Below are 24,906 nucleotides of genomic sequence, written 5' to 3' on the forward strand. Positions count from 1 at the left end.
GGGGCGCCACAGGGGTTGTCTCGCACACTAAGTGGGTGTCCATTAGATGCCACTGTGGAGTATTTTGAGTGGAAGGGGCATTTCTTTTGAGAACCTCTGTGGGAGCTATCAGTGCAACTTGTAGCCACCTTCGGCTCTGACTCACCCCACTCTGGAAGCTTGGCCGTCAGCTACGTGGGCTGCCAAAATTACCAAAGTCCCACACTTCATCTAGTGTTTGTCAAGGCCCAACAGATCTCTCGCACCACCACACTCATAGGTGAAGTCCCAGCAATACAGGTCCCGGGCTGCACTACCGGACCACAGACAGGAGCACTAACGCATGGGCAGGAAGTTAGCTATATATCTGCTCCCAAACCGTTCTTGCCAAGTTTGTCGGGTGTGTGCCTCTGAGCACCCCACAGTTGAGCCTTACTAACCTGCTAGTGGGCTTCTCCCGCCAGCCAGTGCTGGGTCCACCGCTCCACCACCAAAGGACCCAGGCCTGTAGGGCCTCTTCAGCAATACTTTGGATTCAGAGAGGCTAGGGAGATGGTGTCATCTCCGATACTCTCTGTACAGCCCCAGCCCCTCCCTGGATTGCTCCTGGCTGAGTGCAAAATTCTGAGAGGGTTGGGACTACGTTTGGCCACGTACAGCTCCTACACCACACTCCTCTCTCCCGACTCACTGAATTTTCCTAGAGACAGCCAACTTGCTGTTAAACACAATAGCTATCTCTTCAGGACGCCACAAATCTTAAGCTCATCTTATCTATAGCAGGCTGGCATAGCCTCTGATAGTAAGAGGCTCAAGGGTAGGCATCGCTGGTTTAAGAGTGCCGTTCCTCAAGCAAGCATTTACTCCAAGCTATCAAATCTAAGGATGTAAGTGCAATTCGCTTAGCCAGGAAGTTTTACAAATCAGTTATCGACAAAGCTAAGTGTGAACAAGGCGACAAGTGGTGGGCAGCACTTGGTGACGCTGCACAAGCGAGGAACTGCAGCACATTTTGGTCCCTGGTAGCGCACGGCCCAGCAAACAGCGAATTGAACATTACAACTAATATTGCACCAAAGGACTGGGTAGACCATTTTAGTGGTTTGTACTCTTACGACCATGATAGCTCAACCTCTGGACACCAAGGACATTTGTTTAAATATTACCCGAACACCCGCCCCTCTAGCGCTGCAACTATTTTCCCAAGCTGACATAGCATATTCTTTAGGTACTCTAAAGTGCGGCAGGGTGCCTGGTACGGATGGTGTTCCAGCAGACCTATTCTTGACTGATCTAGCAATCTGGTCAAGATATAGTACCATCATAGTGAATGCAGTAGCATCTGGGGCGCCAATCCCCGAGTCCTGGAAGGGGGCCATTGTTGTCCCGAGCTTTTAAAAAAGGGCGACAGAAGCCGCCCCAGTAACTATAGGCCAATTAGCTTAATCGATTGTGTGCAGAAAGTGTTCTGTCACTGCCTTCTGGGCAAGATTCAAGACTGGATGACGGAATGGGACATCCTTAGTCCCCTCCTGGCAGGTTTTCGCAAAAAAATATCTACCATTGAGAAAGCCCTCAGGTTCCTGCTTTTATATTGGAAAATCGTTTTTATTGGCAAAGGGAACCTTTATGTTGCTTTTGTGACTTGAAATCCGCATTCAACCTAGAACCCCATAACAAGTTGTGTGAAGTTCTTTCCCTAATGGGAATCCCCACGCACATTCTTGTATTACTAAGTCGGCACCATGAGGGTAACTATGCACGTGTCAGGTGGGACGATGGGGGGGGTGGGCGGCTAACTGACAGAATTTAGGTGTCGAGGGGTGTGCGGCAAGGGTGTGTCCTTGCCCCCACCCTGTTCTCCCTGTACATTAATGATATTGTCCCCTCTTTACTGAGACTGGAGGTTGATACACCATCTTTAGGCTCACAGAAAATTCCTGTCTTGCTCTTTGCAGATGACACACTCCTGATATCCAAGACCCCAAGTGGATTACGTAAACTCCTTGTGTGTTGTGAGGAATCTTGCTCTACACGGGGACTTGAAATCAATGCTTCTAAAACAAAATTGATGACGCTTAATCCACACAGATCCTTTAGAGAAAAGTTAATTCTCAAGGGAACGTCACTTGAAAAGGTTGGCACTTTTACCTGGGCATTATGTTAACTGAAAAAATGTCTTGGAAATCACACATTGCAAAGCAAGCACTAAAGTTGAGGTAAACAACGGGGGTCTTAATAAAGGACTTTAACCTGTTACATACTAAACCAATGCGCCCTGCAATCCGGATATATGAAATCAAGGCAGTGAGCTCAGTCCTTTACGGGGCTGAACTTTGGGGCTATGCTATAAGAAATTATTTTCAGAAATCTTTAAGACATCTAGTTTTCCCTCTTGCCAAGTACTCCATTGTTCCCCCTTCTTAAAGACCTAGGCATGAAAATCATTTACCATAAAGCCCGACTATGTCCCCTCTTGTATTGGCGGCGTCTTTGGACCACCCCGGAGCTTGCCTCCTTTACTATAGCCCTGCAGGTCATCTTAGAAGCTGACCATTCTCATAGTATCACCTGGTTTAGATTCATCAAGGGGCTACTTTACTCGCTTGGGCTTAGAGAACACGGGGATTCTCCAACCACTACCACCTTCCCTTCAAAAAGTGACCTCAAACAATTTTACTGGCACATGGTAGACGCTGAAGACATGAGGGCTGCTCTTCACTATAATGTGATTTCGCCAACCTAAAAGAGATGTGCAAATATGAGGCTTTCTGGGACATAATCACGGTGCCAAGAGAAAGGAAGTTGTACTTCCAGTTTCGTATTGGCACCCTGCCATTAAGACTATTTACTAGTCGCTGGTCACAGGATGAAACAACAATCTGCCCAGCTTGTAAAGCACCCATTGAAAACCTCCCTAACGCGTCCTATTTGTCTGCCCTGCAAACACTGCCACATGCAGGAAATGGCTTGTAGACTCATGGGAGTTTGCAGGTCCGACTCAGCCTTCCGAATTCTCAGATCAGACTCTCTCCTGATGCTAGTAATTGCTGTTGCCAAATTCCTTGGGGCAGGTTGGATTGTCAGAGGGAAACTCATCTGTGTAATGGTTTTGGCAAGAATGTATTAACTTACTCTGGGAGTGCATTTAATTTAATGTTATTATTTTATCTAACCACATGTGCTGTATATATTTTATTTAATCCTGTGTAATTACTTATTGTTGCTGTGCTTTTGTGGCTCTTGCAGCCGAAATAAAGTTCTTTTGACTGACCTATAGCCGGTACCTTGGGATCCGGAGAGTTGGGTGGGAGTCCCTAGGGATTGTAGAGGCAGGATTGTGTGTAGGATTTATAGACGCTGTCACTTGAGCGTTTCAGTTAGACAACTGCCATCTTACACACCCCTTGTTATGGCCTTCAGTTCGGCAAGGAATCTACGACAAACGGGATAATCTTATTTTTTCAGTTCACACAAGCTTTATTCGGTTTAGTTTAACCATCAAAGCAATAACTTACAACAATAAAACCACAGTCTGTGCTTAATAAATATAATATCAAAGATTACAAAATAAAAGAATCAGCGATTTATACAATAAAATAATAATGTAAATCTCACATGTATCTCCCCTCCTATATGTGCGGAATAATCATCGATCTTTGGCTTCCTCATTGTTTGTTAGATAAGTCACATTGAACTTAAAACTATTATATAAAACAATAGTTAAATTAAATAAGTTAAGAGCAAGTCACTGTGATTTTTTAAAAGACGTGTGCGTATGTGCCATGCGGACCCAAGGAACTTGCTGACCGCACAAATTAAAAGGGAGGAACAATCTCTTATCAACCTTAGATCATCTTTACACGTTCTCAACCCCATGTTCCTGCAGGCGGGGCGGAGCGGAGCCATTTCCGCCGAGCAATCCCATAAGCAGGACAAATAAACATAAAGTGCACTACAATTTCTGCAGAGCCATTACAACTTGGACATTGGTCGGTTAGCGAAGTGGAACACCATGGGCTAGTGAAAGACTTCAGGGGTAGACATCCATACTGTAGGAGGCTGGACTGGCTTGTAGTGAGTACCAAGGGGTACTTGCACCTTGCACCAGGCCCAGTTATCCCTTATTAGTGTATAGGGTGTCTAGCAGCTTAGGCTGATAGATAATGGTAGCTTAGCAGAGCAGCTCAGGCTGAACTAGGAGACGTGTGAGGCTACTACAGTATCACTTAGTGTCATATGCACAATATCATAAGAAAACACAATACACAGTTATACTAAAAATAAAGGTACTTTATTTTTATGACAATATGCCAAAGTATCTTAGAGTGTACCCTCAGTGAGAGGATAGGAAATATACACAAGATATATACACAACAGCAAAAATATGCAGTATAGTCTTAGAAAACAGTGCAAACAATGTAAAGTTACAATAGGATGCAATGGGGAAACATAGGGATAGGGGCAACACAAACCATATACTCCAAAAGTGGAATGCGAACCACGAATGGACCCCAAACCTATGTGACCTTGTAGAGGGTCGCTGGGACTATTAGAAAATAGTGAGAGTTAGAAAAATAACCCTCCCCAAGACCCTGAAAAGTGAGTGCAAAGTGCACCAAAGTTCCCCTAAGGACAAAATAGTCGTGTTAGAGGGAAAATGCAAGGAAAACACAAATCAGCAATGCAACAACGATGGATTCCTGACTGAGGGTACCTGTGGAACAAGGGGACCAAGTCCAAAAGTCACAAGCAGCTCGGAGATGGGCAGATGCCCAAGAAATGCCAGCGGTTGGTGCAAAGAAGCTCTTACTAGGCTGAAGAACTGTGAATACTGCAGGAACGACAAGGGCTAGAGACTTCCCCTTTGGAGGATGGATCCCCCACTCCTTGGAGAGTCGTGCAGAAGTGTTTTCCCGCCGGATGGACGCCAACAAGCCTTGCTACACGCAAATCGTGCGTTTGGCGTTTTTGGACGCTGCTGGGGCCCAGGAGGGACCAGGAGGTCGCAAATTGGACCTGCAGAGAGAGGGGACGTCGAGCAAGACAAAGAGCCCTCACTGAAGCAGGTAGCACCCGGAGAAGTGCCAGAAACAGGCACTACGAGGATGCGTGAAACGGTGCTCGCCGAAGTTGCACAAAGGAGTCCCACGTCGCCGGAGACCAACTTAGAAAGTCGTGCAATGCAGGTTAGAGTGCCGTGGACCCAGGCTTGGCTGTGCACGAAGGATTTCCGCCGGAAGTGCACAGGGGCCGGAGTAGCTGCAAAGTCGCGGTTCCCAGCAATGCAGCCCAGCGAGGTGAGGCAAGGACTTACCTCCACCAAACTTGGGCTGTAGAGTCACTGGACTGTGGGGGTCACTTGGACGGTGTCGCTGGATTCGAGGGACCTCGCTCGTTGTGCTGAGAGGAGACCCAAGGGACCGGTAATGCAGCTTTTTGGTGCCTGCGGTTGCAGGGGGAAGATTCCGTCGACCCACGGGAGATTTCTTCGGAGCTTCTGGTGCAGAGAGGAGGCAGACTACCCCCACAGCATGCACAAGCAGGAAAACAGTCGAGAAGGCGGCAGGATCAGCGTTACAGAGTTGCAGTAGTCGTCTTTGCTACTTTGTTGCAGGTTTGCAGGCTTCCAGCGCGGTCAGCGGTCGATTCCTTATCAGAAGGTGAAGAGGGAGATGCAGAGGAACTCGGCTGAGCTCATGCATTCGTTATCTAAAGTTTCCCCAGAGACAGAGACCCTAAATAGCCAGAAAAGAGGGTTTGGCTACCTAGGAGAGAGGAAAGGCTACTAACACCTGAAGGAGCCTATCAGCAGGAGTCTCTGACGTCACCTGGTGGCACTGGCCACTCAGAGCAGTCCAGTGTGCCAGCAGCACCTCTGTTTCCAAGATGGCAGAGGTCTGGAGCACACTGGAGGAGCTCTGGACACCTCCCAGGGGAGGTGCAGGTCAGGGGAGTGGTCACTCCCCTTTCCTTTGTCCAGTTTCACGCCAGAGCAGGGGCTAAGGGGTCCCTGAACCGGTGTAGACTGGCTTATGCAGAATTGGGCACATCTGTGCCCAACAAAGCATTTCCAGAGGCTGGGGGAGGCTACTCCTCCCCTGCCTTCACACCATTTTCCAAAGGGAGAGGGTGTCACACCCTCTCTCAGAGGAAGTTCTTTGTTCTGCCATCCTGGGCCAGGCCTGGCTGGACCCCAGGAGGGCAGCTGCCTGTCTGAGGGGTTGGCAGCAGCTGCAGAGAAACCCCAGGAAGGGCAGTCTGGCAGTACCAGGGTCTGTGCTACAGACCACTGGGATCATGGAATTGTACCAACAATGCCAGGATAGCATAGAGGGGCAATTCCATGATCATAGACATGTTACATGGCCATATTCGGAGTTACCATGGTGAAGCTACATATAGGTAGTGATCTATATGTAGTGCACGCGTGTAATGGTGTCCCCGCACTCACAGAGTTCAGGGAATTGGCTCTGAACAATGTGGGGGCACCTTGGCTAGTGCCAGGGTGCCCTCACACTAAGTAACTTTGCACCTAACCTTTACCAGGTAAAGGTTAGACATATAGGTGACTTATAAGTTACTTAAGTGCAGTGTAAAATGGCTGTGAAATAACGTGGACGTTATTTCACTCAGGCTGCAGTGGCAGGCCTGTGTAAGAATTGTCAGAGCTCCCTATGGGTGGCAAAAGAAATGCTGCAGCCCATAGGGATCTCCTGGAACCCCAATACCCTGGGTACCTTAGTACCATATACTAGGGAATTATAAGGGTGTTCCAGTAAGCCAATGTAAATTGGTAAAAATGGTCACTAGCCTGTTAGTGACAATTTGGAAAGAAATGAGAGAGCATAACCACTGAGGTTCTGATTAGCAGAGCCTCAGTGAGACAGTTAGGCACCACACAGGGAACATATACATGCACACCTATGAGCACTGGGGCCCTGTGTGACAGGGTCCCAGTGACACATACATATAGGCCACAAACCTATGAGCACTGGGGTCCCGACCAGCAGGATCCCAGTGACACATAACAACCATACTGAAAACATAGTGTTTTCACTATGAGCACTGAGGCCTGGCTATCAGGATCCCAGTGAGACAGTGAAAACAGTGACAAACACCCTGACATACACTCACAAACAGGCCAAAAGTGGGGGTAACAAGGCTAGAAAGAGGCTACCTTCTCACACATACCTAAACCGGACATACAAACTTTTGCTTAGTTGATCAGAAATTAAATCTAAAAAGGGTTCAAAGTGAGGATACCCCTTGAAATTGGGATGTCAACCTACCATATGAAGTGCATAACAGATAGTTGTTCCTAACATGGGACCAGTAAACTGATTTCAAATGTTCCTTGTGAGCCCTCCTTAAATTGTAGGGCTGGCTCTAAAAGTCACTAAGTCCGAACCAATCCGAAATATACTTGAGCCAAGGGATAGAGAGTACATTCGGTCTATCCAGTAAATCTTGTAGAGACTCCTTGTATACAACTAATTCGTGGGTGGTCCAGATACGAACCCAAAAAATTAAAGACCTTAGAGCTATTACGTCAGAAATGTGGGAGAACCCTAAATCCAGAAACACTGGAACCAAGGGAGTACTGCGAGGACATGCCAAAAGAGATCTTACAAAGTTATTTTCCCCCACAGATAATTTACTAGTTTTAATACAGCCCCAAACCTCAGCGCCATAGACTGCAGCGCTCTGGGCCTTCGCTAGATAAATGTTAATGGCTGGGAAACAACTTTCACAGTATTGGACTTTTGAAAGTGCAGAATTGCCCCTGACCTATGTGCTAAAAGAGCTAAACTTTTTTTTCCACCTGGACCTGCCGGTTCATGTTATTACTAATTCTCACCCCTAGAAAATCAGTGGAGCATACCTTACTCAGAGGGACCTTATTGTGCAAACTGTTGCACTGTTTGGTTCAACCACGACCAAAAATCATAAAATTAATTTGGTAGAATTTAGCTCCAATCCATGATCTGCACAAAACACACTGAACCTATTCAGGAGAACCTGAAGGCCCATAGGTGTTTTGGAGATGAGAAGGGAGTCATCAGCAAATAAAAGGATTGGAACTTCTGAATTGTTCAGGGAAGGGGCATCATTTTGGCAATCAGTTACAACTTGCACCACCTTATTAATGAACAAAGAAAAAAGAGTGGGTGCAAGGACACAGCCCTGGCTTACCCCCCGCCTGATATCTATGCGGTCGGTGAGTTCCCCCTAGCTGCCCCATCTTACTCTAGCATAGGTGATCTCATGCAACCTTTGAATTAGGTGCACCAGGTTCCCCAGGACACCGATTTTGTTTAGGACTTCCCACAGTTTCTCTCTTGGGACGAGATCAAAGGCGACAAAAAAGCAACGTACAAGTTATGTTTAGCCAGAGTAACGTATTTCCAAAGTAGCAGGAAGAGCCTAAAAACTTGGTCCATAGTACTAATTCTTGGGCGAAAACCAGCCTGGAGGGGGGGGATAAAACCTGGTTGGCTTGAACCCAGTCCAAAAGCCTATCTAGGACTTGCTTGGAGAAAATCTTTTGTAAGTTATCAATAAGACTAATTGGGTGGTAATTTGCGGGCAGTCCCACATCTCCTTTTTAATAGATAGGGATAATTTCTGCCACAAATCAGGAACAGGGCCACCTGCTGCCATGGCATTCGACAATGTATTTATATACCACGCCCAAATGACGGGTTCAGACTTAAACAGGTCCCCCGGTATCTTATCAGGACCACGAGCCTTGGCGGGTTTCAAAGAATTAATAGCTGCTGTAGTTTCAGCAATTGTGAAAACAATATCCTCCACGGGCCTTCAATAAGAAGTCTGCATTAATCACCCCTGTGGTCCACAGTATCCTGCTGTATGGATGGAGTATAAATCTCAGAGAAATGTTGGTCAGCAACCTCCAAAAAGAACCCTCATCTCGTTTTTTTTTTTTTTTTTTAACTGCATCCAGCAGCTTCTGCCAGATCTCAGATTCCCAATTTTTCTTAGCTATACCAAGGTCCTAGATCTAGCAATGTCTGGCGGCCCAGATATCCTCCTGTGAGTGCTTTTGGAGGGCCAATTTAAGATTGAGCCTCGCATGGACACAATCTTGGTTAAACCATTCTCTAGATTGAGTGATATCAGGAGTATACCTAGAAGTAATTTCTTTATAAAAAAATCTTCTGTAGGATGTTTGTCAATTCAACATGGATAATCAGAATTGGAATACCATCAACCTCTTGATCATCAAAACTAGAGAACAGCTGTAAAAAGGAAGAATACATTTCCTTAATCAGGAATGGATTAGATATAACTTTTGGCCAACTGACACAGGTTTGCCTAAGATTCAAACGGGGGATCGGGACATCAGTAGTCTCTAGATGCTGGGCTCTCCCAAATGCTTGATTGGATAAAATAAGACACAAAGGGTGGTGGTCGCTATCATAGCGGGTTTCCACCTTCATATCCAAAGTGTTTGACCAGAGCCTAATATCGACCAGGAAATAATGAATTGTACTGGAAGATAAAGACAAAAGTAAGATAATAATCTTATTTTTAAGAAACCTGAAATGCAAGTGCAATTAGCTCATCAGCCACCGTTCTCCACCAGACATCATCCGTTAGAACGCTTATTAGTATATTCAAATCGATAAATGTTTAGCCTGTGCATCTCTGCCCTGTATTTACAGCTACTAGGCAATGCTCCATCCACATCTGTTTAGCAGCTGAGGTAACTTCTACAATAAACAGTTTGGCAGATAAATTGCTTTCACTACCTTTTCTGCCCTAGTGTGACTTTATGGTTTAACTAGTGGATTTCAGTTATAACAGTGGACTCTTTTTAACTGATTGACCATAGAATGATGAACATCTTTTGTGAAATGTGTTCTTTTAGATGCAACAGCATTTACGATGCAGAGTCACTGTGGAAGATCAGAAAATCTTAGAATTTGTTAAAGAAAAAATATACTTTGCCAAATGTAGCACAGTATGATCAATAGCAGAAAATGATTGAGTAGAAACAAACGAGATCTCCCATTTCACTTGGAACTCTTGGGCATGATGTATTAAGGTGGAGTCAAAAACTAGTTTGTGATTTTTTTTGTGTTTTTTTTGTTTTCCTGCAGCAGTGGGTTTATAAATCCCCCCCCCCCTCCCCAACCATTTTACAATGCAACTGATGTACTAATCATTTTGAAAGTTTACCATTAAAAGGGAGTTGCAAAACCCTGCCTCATTCATACTTACGAGACAGGAGATATTTTGTGACTCCCAGAGACTGGCCGTAATGCATTGGGTAGCAAGCCCTGGTTTCTTGGTATGCATTGTCTGCATATTTACCTTTTCTAATAGACCCTGGTTTAAAGGGCAGAAGCTGCTTGAAAGGGAAAAAAAACAAAAATACGAAGTGGATCGGAGTCCTCAATTTCACAAAATGAATGCTGCCCAGCAGAGGTTAGCTTCCACTTTGAAAATGTTCCCACCCTTATCTGGGTCTAGTTAACTCATCAATGGTTTGCAACCGCAATTATGCATGCCCATCATTGATTTATTGCATTCCAACTCACAAATGAGAAGCAAGCGCCATTACACTTTCCTTTCCAATCCAGTATGAGTTGCAAAGAGTACTTTGAGTTAGATATATTTGTGATCTGCAAAGTACTCTTTGAATAATACAACACACTATTTTGCTATCTCAGAGCACTTGTTTTTCCAAATTGCATTCTTCCCGAACACAAAATAGTTTCTATACATCTGCTGCTAGTTCTAGAAACTGTCCATGAAAAGAGAAAATGGGAATGCACCATATTGACCGGTGTGTAGTGACTGGCTTCATGTGATGCTTTTTCCTGAGTTGATGTATGTTTGTTTCATCTCTTGGTGGAAAAAATAGTCGTACAATATTTTGATCAAAACTTTTTAACTATCGCAGAATCTGTCTTCCCCAGTGCAGAGCTCCTTATGCCCACTCAGAATTGTGGCTGTCATAATGGGAAAACCTTCCCTTGAGGTCACTCGGAACCAGTCCTATGTGCAACCCATCTCCATTGGGATTGGTGCCTTGCTGGCTAGCCGGACAATGAATGGGAAAGACCCAGGTGTGAACTACATCTTCTTGTGACAGGCAAGGCTTTCTCCGAAGATAATTAAGTTCCTGGGTACAGCCCAGATGGCCATCTGGTCATACAGAAAAGCATCTCTCCACATCAAAGCTTTTTGTCCACTGCCTGTGAGCAATACACATTTCACCACGGGGTGCTATCAACAATCGGGGGACTGAGAACACTGGTAGAAATGCACATTTGGCTCAGGCAGGAAAGTGCCAGCCTTCTAAAATTGGCATTTTGAAAATGGGAATCTAAAATCTGACTTGACCATTAAGATGGATTATATATTACAAAACAAAATAAGTAATTTTTTTTAAAAAATTTTTTTAAGCTATTTCCACACTGAATTTTTTAATCTTAAGGTGCTATAATACTTACCCAGGACAAGTAAAACTCTGGGACAGAAGTCCTACTTTTTAAATACACCCTATGCCTGTAGAAAATACCATACAGATGAATCCTGACCATTAAAAGGGAAGTTTTTAGGCCTGGCTAAAAGGTTTGTCTTGCCAGGTCGAATTGGCAATTAGAAAACTGCTTACTAAGGCTGCAGTGGCAGGCTTTGAGACATGCTTTGCCACATTACTGGTGTCACATTAGATGTTGCAGTCCACTAGTGACATTTAACTTACAGGCCTTGAAAGCACTGTTGTAGAGTGTACCAGGAATTTATAGCTAAGATAAATATACCAATCAAAAGTGTAGCCAGTTTTGACGTTCTATAGGGGTCAGAGCACATGCACTGGGGCCTGGTCAGCAGCGCACCAGTGCGCAGAATTTTAAAAAAACAACAAAAAAAACACAGCACACTAGACCAAAAAAAAAAATGGGATGACCATTTAAGAGAAAGAAAAAAAAAAAAAGGCACTTTCATACAGAAGCCTTGGAAACTCTGATCCCATGGTACCTCCTTACATTTGCAAGACGGCAACGGCACTGAGGGAAGGAGGATGACCAGTTTGCCAGCTAACCCTTTGAGATGTTCTGCAATACTCATGTCTCGCATGCTGTGTAGGAATTCTGGGGAAATTGTATTTTTTCGTTGTAGGAGATCAACTGGAGAATTCTGTAGCCCTTAAACTTGATAATTGGTACAGAGTGACATTTCATGGTTCCATTTCTGCTAGGCCTCAGCAGCTACTAAGTAAATGCACAATAAATTGATCGAAGAACAGGAAAACCTTTCTTAGGGTCATGTACTTATCCTCTGAGGTGACATATTAGTTGTCATTGTGAGATGTAGCAGTGTACTGCCTTCTCAATATGGCAGAAAATATTTTTGAATTCCTCACCAAAGTCTTTGAGGGATTAGATGGACAATCATACAGTTTAAACCAGCTGTTCCCAACCTGTGGTCTGCAGACCCCCGGGGGTCTGTGACATATTCCCAGGGGATCCGCTGGCCGAGGCCTGCAGGAGGGCACTTCTCCAGCTGGGTCCTCACCCTACATGTTTGTGAAATGTATTACTTCATTTGTGCAGCAGTTTTAAAAGTACTGCAAAGTTCCTTGTACATCCAGCAACTTCTGGGCAAAAAATAAAAGCATCAAGATAACTCCGGTGATTAATGTACCTGCTGGAGAGAGATGGGTGGTTTGTCTAGGTGCAGTTTTGACTCATCTAAGGTAGCGCAGATGGTTAATATACCTGCCTCAAAGAACAGTATTTTAAGTGCACAGCGGGTTACTGCTTTTGTCACAGGTTCTTTTGTTGCTGTGCAGTCCATAAATTACTATAGTAATCTAGCACAGTGAGCTATGGACACCATCAAGGAGCAGCATGCAAACTGCATGGCACAAATGAGTTTTTTCTTTTTTTTTTTTTTTCCCAGCCTTTCATTATTGTGCTGCTAAAAAAAAAAAAAAAAAAAAAAGTTTGCTTGAGTTGGGAAAAAAAAAAAATATATGTATATATATGTGTGTGTGTGTTCGATGGCATGTGTAGCTGCAGATACACATGCTGTGCACAGTCCACCATCTGGTGTTGGGCTCGGAGTGTTACAAGTTGTTTTTCTTTGAAGAAGTCTTTTAGAGTCACGAGACCGAGGGACTCCTCCCATTTTGAGTCCATTGCGCATGGGCTGCGACTCCATCTTAGATTGTTTTTTTTCCGCCATCGGGTTCGGACGTGTTCCTTTTCGCTCCGTGTTTCGGGTCGGAAAGTTAGTTAGAATCTCGGAAAAAAACGTCGGTATTGTTTGCGTTCGGTATCGGGTTAGTTAGAACAAATCGACACAGAATTCTGAAGAGCTCCGGTGGCCCTTTGTTTTTTTTTCGATCCCCCGTCGGGGCCTGGTCGGCCCGGCCACGTGCGACTTCAAGGCTCATGGAACGGACCCCTTTCCGCTTCTGCCCAAAATGCCATCACAAGTATCCGTATACGGATCACCATCTGGTCTGTAACTTGTGCTTGTCCCCCGAGCACAAGGAGGATACTTGTGAAGCCTGTCTAGCGTTTTGGTCGAGGAAGACGCTGAGAGACCGAAGAGCCAGGAGACTACAAATGGCGTCCACGCCGACAGGTCAAGATCGTTTCGAGGAGGAAGAAGAAGCTTTCTCCATCCACGAGTCGGATTCGGAAGAACTAGACGCCGAAGAAACAACCAAAACCGTGAGTAAGACGTCAAAAATCAAGACTCACGAGAAGTCTACAAAAGCCCAGGGGACGCCACCGCCAACAGGCCATGGCTTAACCCGAAAAATAGGTGACCCATCCAAGGCACCGAAAAAGGGCATGCTAGTGTCGAAGTCATCCGACTCCGGTCGAGATACCGCCACACAGCAACCTCGGAGCCGAGACAGCGGCTCCGAGAAACTTCGGCACAGAGACAGCGGCACCGAAGAATTTCGGCACCGAGACACCACGCCGAAAACAAAGAAGGTTTCTTCGGAGCCTAAAAAGACTTCCAAAAAGGTTTCGGTTCCGAAACAGCCAGCCTCGGAGCCTAAAACTAGTTCCTATACAGAGGAACAAGGATTAACTTCCCAATTACACAGATTTGGAGAGGAGCTTCAAGCTGTAGAGCCTGACTACACGCAAAGAAGGCTTCATATTCATGAGGACACAGGGAAGATAACCACTCTTCCCCCCCCAATCAAAATAAAAAGGAAACTTGCCTTTCAACAAAAGGACAAGCAACCACAAGCAAAGGTGGCAAGGAAAACAACCCCACCACCATCAATACATGCATCACCAGCAACAACTCCACCACTGATGCACTCACCAGCTCATACCACATTGAGTCCGGATGATCCCGATGCATGGGACCTCTACGATGCTCCAGTGTCTGACAATAGCCCAGACTCTTATCCTACAAAACCGTCACCACCTGAGGATAGTACATCCTATACACAGGTGGTCGCAAGGGCAGATGAGTTTCACAATGTCTCCTTACATTCGGAACCAATTGAGGATGACCTTCTCTTTAACACCCTATCCTCCACCCATAGCCAGTATCAATGCCTTCCCATGCTCCCAGGAATGCTAAGACATTCAAAACATTTTTTTCAGGATCCAGTTAAAGGCAGAGCCATAACTCCAAGGGTGGAGAAAAAATATAAGCCACCGCCCACAGATCCAATATATATTACAACACAACTAACACCAGACTCAGTAGTTGTGGGGGCAGCTTGTAAGAGAGCCAACTCTCATACCTCAGGCGACGCACCACCTCCAGACAAGGAGAGCCGCAAATTTGATGCTGCGGGAAAAAGGGTTGCAGCAAATCAGTGGCGTATTGCCAATTCTCAAGCACTTTTGGCAAGATACGACAGGGCTCACTGGGATGAAATGCAACATTTCATCGAACACTTACTCAAGGAGTTCCAAAAAAGAGCGCAACAGGTGGTGGAAGAGGGACAAAGTATCTCAAATAATCAGATACGGTCTTCCATGGATGCAGCAGATACAGCTGCAAGGACAATAAACACTGCAGTCACAATACGAAGGCACGCATGGCTGCGCACTTCTGGGTTCATACCGGAAATCCAGCAGGCTGTGCTCAATATGCCGTTTAATGAACAGCAATTGTTTGGGCCGGAGGTAGACACTGCCATCGAAAAACTCAAAAAGGACACCGATACAGCCAAAGCCATGGGCGCACTCTACTCCCCGCAGAGCAGAGGCACATTTCGGAAAACACCTTTTAGGGGAGGGTTTCGAGGTCAACCCACAGAAACCACAACCTCACAAACAAGGCCTACCTACCAGGGTCAATATCAAAGGGGAGGTTTTCGGGGGCAATTTAGAGGGGGCCAATTCCCAAAAAATAGAGGAAAATACCAAGGCCCCAAAACCCCTCAAAATAAGCAGTGACTCACAAGTCACACACCCCCATCACATAACACCTGTGGGGGGAAGACTAAGCCAATTTTACGAACTTTGGGAGGAAATAACAACAGACACCTGGGTCTTAGCAATTATCCAGCATGGTTATTGCATAGAATTTCGCCAATTCCCTCCAAACGTCCCACCGAAAACACACAATATGTCAAAACAATATATAGATCTTCTAGGACTAGAAGTTCAAGCATTGCTACAAAAGGACGCAATAGAATTAGTTCCAATTCAACAGAAAAACACAGGAGTTTACTCACTGTACTTTCTAATACCCAAAAAGGACAAAACTCTGAGACCAATACTAGATCTCAGAACACTAAATACCTACATCAAATCAGACCACTTTCACATGGTCACGTTACAAGACGTAATCCCACTGCTCAAACAGCAAGACTACATGACAACATTAGATCTAAAAGATGCGTATTTCCATATACCATTACATCCTTCACACAGGAAATACCTAAGGTTCGTATTCCAAGGAATACATTACCAATTCAAAGTGTTGCCATTCGGAATAACAACTGCGCCAAGAGTTTTTACAAAATGCCTGGCAGTAGTAGCTGCACATATCAGAAGGCAGCAAATACATGTGTTCCCGTACTTAGACGACTGGTTAATCAAAACCAACATGCTAAGACAAAGTTCACAGCACACAAACTACGTCATACAGACCCTTCACAGGCTAGGTTTCTCGATCAACTACGCAAAGTCACACCTTTTGCCGTGTCAAACACAGCAATACTTGGGAGCGACAATCAACACAGCAAAAGGGATTGCCACTCCAAGTCCACAAAGGGTTAAAACATTTCACAAGGTAATACAGGCCATGTATCCAACACAAAAGATACTAGTCAAAATGGTAATGAAACTCCTAGGCATGATGTCTTCATGCATAGCCATTGTCCCAAACGCAAGATTGCACATGCGGCCCTTACAACAGTGCCTAGCATCACAATGGTCACAAGCACACGGTCAACTTCTAGATCTGGTGTTGATAGACCGCCAAACTTACATCTCGCTTCTATGGTGGAACAGTACAAATTTAAACAGAGGGCGGCCTTTCCAAGACCCAGTGCCACAATACGTCATAACGACGGATGCTTCCATGACAGGGTGGGGTGCACACCTCAATCAACACAGCATCCAAGGACAATGGGACATACATCAGAGGCAGTTTCACATAAATCACTTAGAACTGTTAGCAGTATTTCTAGCGCTGAAAGCATTTCAACCCATAATAACCCAAAAATATATATACCACCAAGAACACCACCAGTTCCTTCATGGAACCTCAACATTGTCCTAACACGACTCATGGGTCCACCTTTTGAGCCCATGCACTCTTGTGAAATGCAATACTTAACGTGGAAAGTTGCATTTTTAATTGCCATCACATCTCTAAGAAGAGTGAGTGAGATGCAAGCATTTACCATTCAAGAACCATTTATTCAAATACACAAAAATAAAGTTGTTTTACGGACCAATCCTAAATTTTTACCAAAAGTAATCTCACCGTTCCACCTAAATCAAACAGTAGAATTACCAGTGTTCTTCCCACAACCAGATTCGGTAGCCGAAAGAGCACTACATACATTAGACATCAAAAGAGCACTAATGTACTACATTGACAGAACAAAACTAATTCGAAAGACAAAACAATTATTTATCGCCTTTCAAAAACCTCATACAGGAAATCCAATTTCAAAACAAGGCATTGCTAGATGGATAGTTAAGTGCATTCAAACCTGCTATCTTAAAGCTAAAAGAGAACTGCCTATTACACCAAAGGCACACTCAACCAGAAAGAAAGGTGCTACCATGGCCTTTCTAGGAAATATTCCAATGAACGAAATATGTAAGGCAGCAACATTGTCTACGCCTCATACATTTACCAAGCACTACTGTGTAGATGTGCTAACTGCACAACAAGCAACAGTAGGTCAAGCTGTATTAAGAACATTATTTCAAACTACTTCAACTCCTACAGGCTGAACCACCGCTTTTGGGGAGATAACTGCTTACTAGTCTATGCACAGCATGTGTATCTGCAGCTACACATGCCATTGAACGGAAAATTTCACTTACCCAGTGTACATCTGTTCGTGGCATTAGTCGCTGCAGATTCACATGTGCCCACCCGCCTCCCCCGGGAGCCTGTAGCCGTTTAGAAGTAGATCTTAAACATTTGTACATTTGTAAATATATTACTTAAAACTTTATTATGTCCATACGCACTCACTCCATTGCATGGGCACTATTACTAGCATACACAACTCCTACCTCACCCTCTGTGGGCAAAACGATCTAAGATGGAGTCGACGCCCATGCGCAATGGACTCGAAATGGGAGGAGTCCCTCGGTCTCGTGACTCGAAAAGACTTCTTCGAAGAAAAACAACTTGTAACACTCCGAGCCCAACACCAGATGGCGGACTGTGCACAGCATGTGATTCTGCAGCGACTAATGCCACGAACAGATGTACACTGGGTAAGTGACATTTTCTATATATATATATCAATGCTAAGCAGTGTGGATGTTCTAAATCTTGAGTTTGTGCTTCTCCAGATGGAGCACTCTTAGAAAATGCTAAAAGTGTGAATGGCATGTAAATCCTACACCTTTTAGTCACCTATAAAGTGCTTCAACACCCTACACTGGTATGAGGTGCTACAAAACAAATGAATTACATGTGACAGAGAGGCTATAGATAGATGAGAGGCCCTTTTTGATTTACCTCCTTCCTCCCTACATATTTATGTGAAAAAGCTTTCACACCTAAAAAGGTTGCTTGGGACATGGAGAATCTGACTTGAGGATTCAGCTTTTGTAAATAAAAGCAAACATTGAAAAGTTTGTCACCGAGATGCAGCGCTAACCTTCCCATTACTTTTTTTTTTTTGCTTATTTTATTTTTGCTTATTTCATCAATATAAAATAATTATCTTAGTAATTTGAGTATTTGTTTGGTGTGTACTTATTTGTGTATATTTTTTGTGAATTACTGTTTTAATGGCTTTAATGGTTGCAATTTAAATCTTACAAATTGCTTGGGGGTTCCTGGCTTCCAGTAGTGATTCAATGCGGGGGTCCTCAGGAGTCAAAAGGTTGTGAACTAGAACAGATGAATGTTTGGATTACACTTTTATACTCCTTCCCAGACCTGGGATGTTGAGCCACTAAATCTGTCTATAGTCCTGGAACTGGTTTGAGTTGGTTCTCTTTCAGATTTAATTTTCTGACTGCATTGCAGGCACAGCTTTTGTGCAAGGTGGTTGCTCTCACAGCAGATAGGATGTGACTGAGCCCATTTTCTGGGCACTCTTGATGAGCCAATGAAGGGTGATAAATTCCCACCTGACTGCCATCAGCCTTTCTGAAGTAATTGGAGAAATTACAGAAGGGCAGGACCTGCCTAAAAACCTCCAAACCCTGAACAACACAATCGGCTGACTCACCCTCTGTTCCCTGCCATCGACCAAGTGGTAGTGCTCAGGAAGCACCAAGTATGAATCCCCTGCTTGATAGATCTTAAAACATTTCTATGGGGCAGCCCTGTCTCCACCCCTGTACAGTTCTGGATGTTAGAATTACTATGAACAGTCTTAGGCCTCTGTACGTATGCTAGATTAGTGTGCAATGTGGGCCAGGAAAAGCTAGGATCCCCGTTTAACATCTGGTCTGGTCACGTCACTAAGGACAGCGGCACATGCCCATTTACATCACAGAGGACTTCCATATGTAAAACCTTCCTGGTGCTATGCCTTCATGGGCTCCAACCCTGGCCCCAGCATCTAAAAATAAAGGTGACACTTTCCCGACCAGGATAAAGGTCACGTGGATGATATTTCAGAGGTTAATTATTCTCCTTCCTCACTATAACACAGATACTGTTTTTTATCTACACTTACAAGATGCAAGTGAGTGGGATGCTTCACCACAAGAGAACCTTTGTTCTCCCACTTGCCCTACTTCAAAGCAAATTAAGTTAATTTTCCACTGTCGTGCAAAAAGAAGCTAAAGCCCTGAAATAGACCTTGCCATCTTCTGAGATAAAGTCTGACATTTTGACAGAGTTCTTGCAACCCTTTTCATTTACAGAGTTCTTGCATTTAACAGCACTCTTTTGGACCCTCTGTTGACCGCATCGTACAAAACCTTTTAGGGCCCAGTTGCCTATGGGCAGATAGCCAGACAGAATAGGTCTGTCTAAATGATTAATATTTTCCGTCTACTCATCAGTCACTGGATAGTCTGGTTGTCCAGTTGTCTTACTTGAAGCAGAACTGTAATGCCTTCTTAATGGCTCCTCCTGATGGTCGGAAAATAGTGGTTCTATGCGACTGAGTCTGTGCTCCACAAGAAAATAAAACTTTTTCCGATTTAATCAATGACGGATGAATGCTTCCAGACAGATCCTGAAGTGCGGTCTTGACTCTATTGACATGGTGTCTTAATCAATGGAAACTGCTATCATGCTGCACCATTGCCATTGAATGCGTTCTACTGAAGTCTCTAGAGATGCCAAGGTTATCCTCATGGACATGCCCTTTGAAGATGATCAGTTGCTGGGTGAGAAGGCTCCTTCATGGAATGCTTCAAGCCCACTGGGCCTAGCCACCACACTGAAACAGTTCAGTCAAGAGTACAGAAAATTTCTAGGTTGATCTAAGGAGATGCATTTTTAGAAGAAATAACAATATCACCCGTTCCAACTGCCCCCCAAAAATGTATAACTCTTTTCATGGCGTGGTGGATCTAGGGGAAGCAATAACCAGCAGCAGATCCAGTCTGTCATCCTCTGCTGCCTTGGTGTTTCTGTGACTTCCATCTTTACATTACTGTCTTACACTGATGGGTGAGTTTCTCCCTTTTTTTCCACTAATCTAGAGACCGCAATGGATCACTAGGTCCTTCAGCTAATCTGCAAATGCTACACTCCACCCTTCTATCATTCCTTTTGCACTGTCTTCCTTCCACCAGGTCATGCTCTCCGGCGCACACCTGGATTTTGAAGGCAGAAGTTTCTGCCTTGATGGAAAAAAAGAGTAGTAGAGGCGGTGCCTCAGGAAGAAAGAGAGAAGATTCTATTTTATTTACTTCTTGTTTCCCTTGAAAGATGTAGGCCACAGACCCATATTGAATCTTTGCATTCTGATTTTGTTCATTGTGTTAGCTTAAGCTAGTTATTGTTGTGCATGAATTTGGGAGTTTGGTGGCTTCTCTGGTCCTTCGGGATGTCTATTTTTATCTTACAACTCTCCCTACTCTCAGACCCTACTTGCGGTTTGTTGTGTTATTTGTGGGATAAAGAGGATCCTTTGGAGTTGTGTACCTTCTGTTGGTAGGTGATTTATCTATGTCAGTTGGTTCAGTAATATGGAATCTTTCTGCTAGCGGCTCCACTTGCAGGCTCCCTCAGCATGAGTTGACACTTTCAGTCGCCTCTTGCTGGAGGACCAGGAATGAGAACTAAACTTTGAAGTGCCGAAGATATCCATAAGTAGATCTCCTCACAAAGATCAGAAGAGCTAGTGTCCTCTGTTTTGTGCCATACACTTTACTCTTAAGAATTCCTTTGGGATTTATCTGGTATTGGGGCCTGCTGCAGGCAATTCAATCAATTTTTCCTCTGTCAAAAGTTTTGCAGAAGATGTGGAAGATTAGAGAACAGCTGATCCTGATTTCCCCCAGATTAGGCAAGGAGGATTTTGTATGCCGATCTGTTCGCACTCAGCATTGTCATCTTTTCCCCTCTAGCATAGAGTGGTCCTGCTCCCACAGCTTGATGGTCAGGTCCTCCCCTCCAGTCTCAGTCTAAACGCTGCGGCTGCACATGTGGAGATTGAGCTGTGCCTTTCCGATGAAGTGTCATCTTAGTATCCTGGAAACAGACCACAGAACTCCTCTACATGGGCCAGTGGAACAAATTTGTTCAGAGGTGTGAAACAGAAGGCCTAGATTCTTTTAAACTCCACTTTTTTGACATTTTACAATTTGTGTTGACCCTTGTATAGCAGTGGTTACAGTTAAGGGCTGTTTAACTGCCCTATCCATTTTCATATGTCTGCCTTGAGAGATTTCCTTGTTTAGATCCCCCTGTAGCGGTACAATATTTAAGAGATTACTTTGCATGCTTCCTCTCACTTCATTTGTTGTCTAAGTGGTATTTGAATCTAGTGTTTAATTTCCTGATGGCATACAATTTGAGCCGATGTACAGTTTTTTTGGTTCTTACTCCAAGGACAGTAGTGCCGGAGAGGACTACTAAAGCACATAAGGTCGGAGAACTTGTGGTCTTCCCTGTTTGTCCTCATTTCACTGTTTTCTAACCAGATAAGCAGTTTTTTCGTATCGGCCCAGCCTTCTTAACGTTCACATGGGCCAGGTCATTATCCATCAACCCCGCCCAGCTCATCTTACCAAAGAGATGGCGCAACTTAATAGAGTGTATACCAGATGTGCTGTGTTTTTGCAGTGTCAATCGACTTGATAGGTCAGACTGGATAATCAGCGGTTAGTGGAATTTGTTGGAGACCGAGACGAGGAGATCCCAAAGGCAACATTTCTTGTTGGATCATCTATTGTATCACTATCTGCTATGGCTTGGCCAAGGAGTACCCTCAGATGGGCATTCGTGCCCATTCCCAAAAAGCTATGACTGCTTCCAAAGCCCTTTCAAGAGGTGCTCCATTCAGTGTTTGGTTCATGCTCTAGTGGAACCCAGACAAGAAGGTGAGCACTATTTTGTTGCATTCATAATGCACAAAAAATGATTTGTGGTATTGCTTGGAACAAGAAACATTAAATAAATATATATTATTACTATATATATATATATATATATATATATATATAGTAAAGTAGCAAGCTCCTGTATTACCCATTATATAAAGTGAGCACAGATGCAATTCTTCCTCTGTCAAAAGTCTTGCCGAAGATGTGGAAGATTAGAGAACAGCTGATCCTGATTTCCCCCAGATTAGGCAAGGAGGATTTTGCACTTCATTTTGCAAGTTTATCAAATCTAAGCACTGTAACCAGCAGGTAACACTTTGATATTATATGGCCTTCAAATGGAGCATATCCTTAAAGGGTGGCTACATCTTACTTCATCCACAGCTCTCTTGTCCTTTTTTTCAATGCGTCAATGACGTGCAATTGCAAGCTCACATTAAGTGATAACCCCTAAACAACAGTTGCAATAAATGGTTTCTAATTTCGATCTTCAGGAAAATTAGTTGTTCAGGCATTCTTTTTGCTTGACTCGTGGTTTTCATGATACTTCTCTGCACTGTACATCTGTTATGTAGAAAACACTTTTTGTAATTGGGCTGAGGTTTGCTGTAGTACAGGGGTATCCAAACAGTTCCAGGGGGAAATCCACATAAAATACATTCACATTCAATGCATCTAAATGGCATGTTTTCCTATACGTCGGATCTGGCTGTCCTGGCCGTCTTTTAAATACCACTGGTGTTGCACAATTTGTTCATCAGCATACCTATTAACTGGTAATGACCACTGGCGCAGTTTCAGGGAATATATCTCCTCTTGTCTGATAAATGAGTGACAATTTGAGGTTAAAAGCGATCGGGACCTGCACACTAACCTGCTTCGAACTCTTATCTTTTTGAATTGTATAAGAATGTCTGTTTCTAAGCAACTCAGAGCTCCTCTCCAACATGAGTAAGATGTTATTTTTTTTAAGTGCTGTACTGCTCATGGTTTTTATAAATGTTTTGGTTGTGGTATTATAACGAAATTCTCGTAGTGATTTTATATTCCTTTTCTTTCTCTAGCTTGCCCAGTTGTTAGCAGAATTGAATTCAATACCTGGGCTCTTTCCGGCAAAGACACAGACTCCTACTCCCTCTGTAAGTTATGTCTTTAAATGCGTGTTTTTTTTTTTTTTTTTTTTTTTTTAAATCTTGAAACACCTTTTTTGCCTGGATTATAATGACGGCTTTATTTTCATGTTTAGAAGCAGAAGAAAACCCCACGCCGGTCGTTCACTGAGGGTGAGATTGAGCGCCGCACAAACCCAACCAGGAATGCTCGGCCGCCTGAAAACTTTGCCCTGGAAAATTTTACTGCATCTGCAGCCAAATTTGCTGAACATCTTCAAAAATATGGGAACAAGTCTTTACTGAAAAGGACTCTGAGTGAGGTAATGTAAATACTCGCGAAGACTCCAGGGTAAAATTCTAAAGGGTATGCTACCAAGCGTGTACAGTACGTGAAGGGGTATTCATCGCCCTTGTTTTCCCTTGATAAAGACATTCACTTTGTTGGGTTGGGATGCCCACCTCAGCAATGACCATGAATAGCGTTTTTCTCCTGTGAATTTCAGACATCTGTAGTAATAAACTGGAGTTCGATCTTTCTACTGTATTAAGTGTGCGTTTATTATTACAGTAGATCGAAATAGCCTATACATGTAAAACGAGTCCGGGAGAGGTTACCAATTTGAGCAGTGTAGGTGTGATGATCCAAAATACACCTTTGCTATAACCGGGGCAATGCTCATTTATTTCTGTGTAATAATATAGGTAGCCACTGTCTTGTTTTTTTTTTGGATCCTGGTTAGCAAAACATAATTTAATGGTTTTGTTCAAATGATAGACTCTTGTCTTGGCACAACACTTGTTTCTACCCCGAGATTCAATTCCGTACTCCTGATGGGGACTCTAAGGTTTCTCCCTTGTTCATAGTCTGCGATGCCTGTATCCTGACAGTCACTGAGAATGCCATTTAGTTTAGGTAGAACAAAGATTTATAGTTGAAAAGGTTGTCCGAGTTCCCTGAAGGCTTCTCCAAGATAGTGTTCATGACACACTGTTTTAGAATAGGCCCACTGGAGACGGAGTTTTGATTAACCTGCTTATGGGTGCTGTGGTGATACCCTGGTTGTCTACTTCAGCATTGTTCTTAATGAACCTCAATAGCTGGTGCAAACTTGAAAAAGAGAGGGTGGGTTAGAACGGGAAGGGGATTGTTTAGGAGGAGCTTTCTCACTGAGCTTCGAATTTTTTATTTTTTATTTTTAAATAATATTGTCAAAGACTAGTATATGGTCACGAGGATTTGCTGGGAACCTTGAAGTTTGTATATGGGAGCTGCTAAAATGACTGTGCACTTTTTTGAGAAACCTAAATGCCCCATTTAGCTCCCCTAGTTTCTAGATTGCTCTTTGGTTCTTAACGTGATTGCTAGATTCTGGTGGTTGAACGTACCCCTTTTATACAAGGTTTGACCAGAACGGACAGCTTCTGTGAATTGATTCATTCTTTTCAAAAGACACTTCACACCATTTGGGATGGCCGCCTGCATCCAGTACATGCCAGTTGGTCATTCTAATCATACCCTATAGAGCGTCCTCTGGCTGCCAGCAAATGAGTGCATTGCTGTGAGTCGCTCCTCGGTAGGCTCTTAAGGGCATTTATGCCTCTTTGAGCTTCTTTTATTGCACAGGGTGTAC

At 43.9% G+C, this 24,906-nt stretch overlaps 1 protein-coding gene across 2 annotated transcripts in view; it reads left to right on the top strand.

Annotated features, from left to right (window-relative positions):
- The window catches only part of CDCA7L (cell division cycle associated 7 like), a 143,356-nt gene that overhangs the window by 44,951 nt on the left and 73,499 nt on the right, over positions 1–24,906 (top strand). For both annotated transcript variants that reach the window (XM_069211467.1, XM_069211468.1), the window contains exons 4-5: positions 23,228–23,302; positions 23,410–23,595. In XM_069211467.1, the coding sequence (XP_069067568.1) occupies positions 23,228–23,302; positions 23,410–23,595 (261 nt within the window). The remainder of the gene's footprint in view (positions 1–23,227; positions 23,303–23,409; positions 23,596–24,906) is intronic.

The sequence above is a fragment of the Pleurodeles waltl genome, chromosome 10, assembly GCF_031143425.1.
Source record: "Pleurodeles waltl isolate 20211129_DDA chromosome 10, aPleWal1.hap1.20221129, whole genome shotgun sequence".
NCBI lineage: Eukaryota > Metazoa > Chordata > Amphibia > Caudata > Salamandridae > Pleurodeles > Pleurodeles waltl.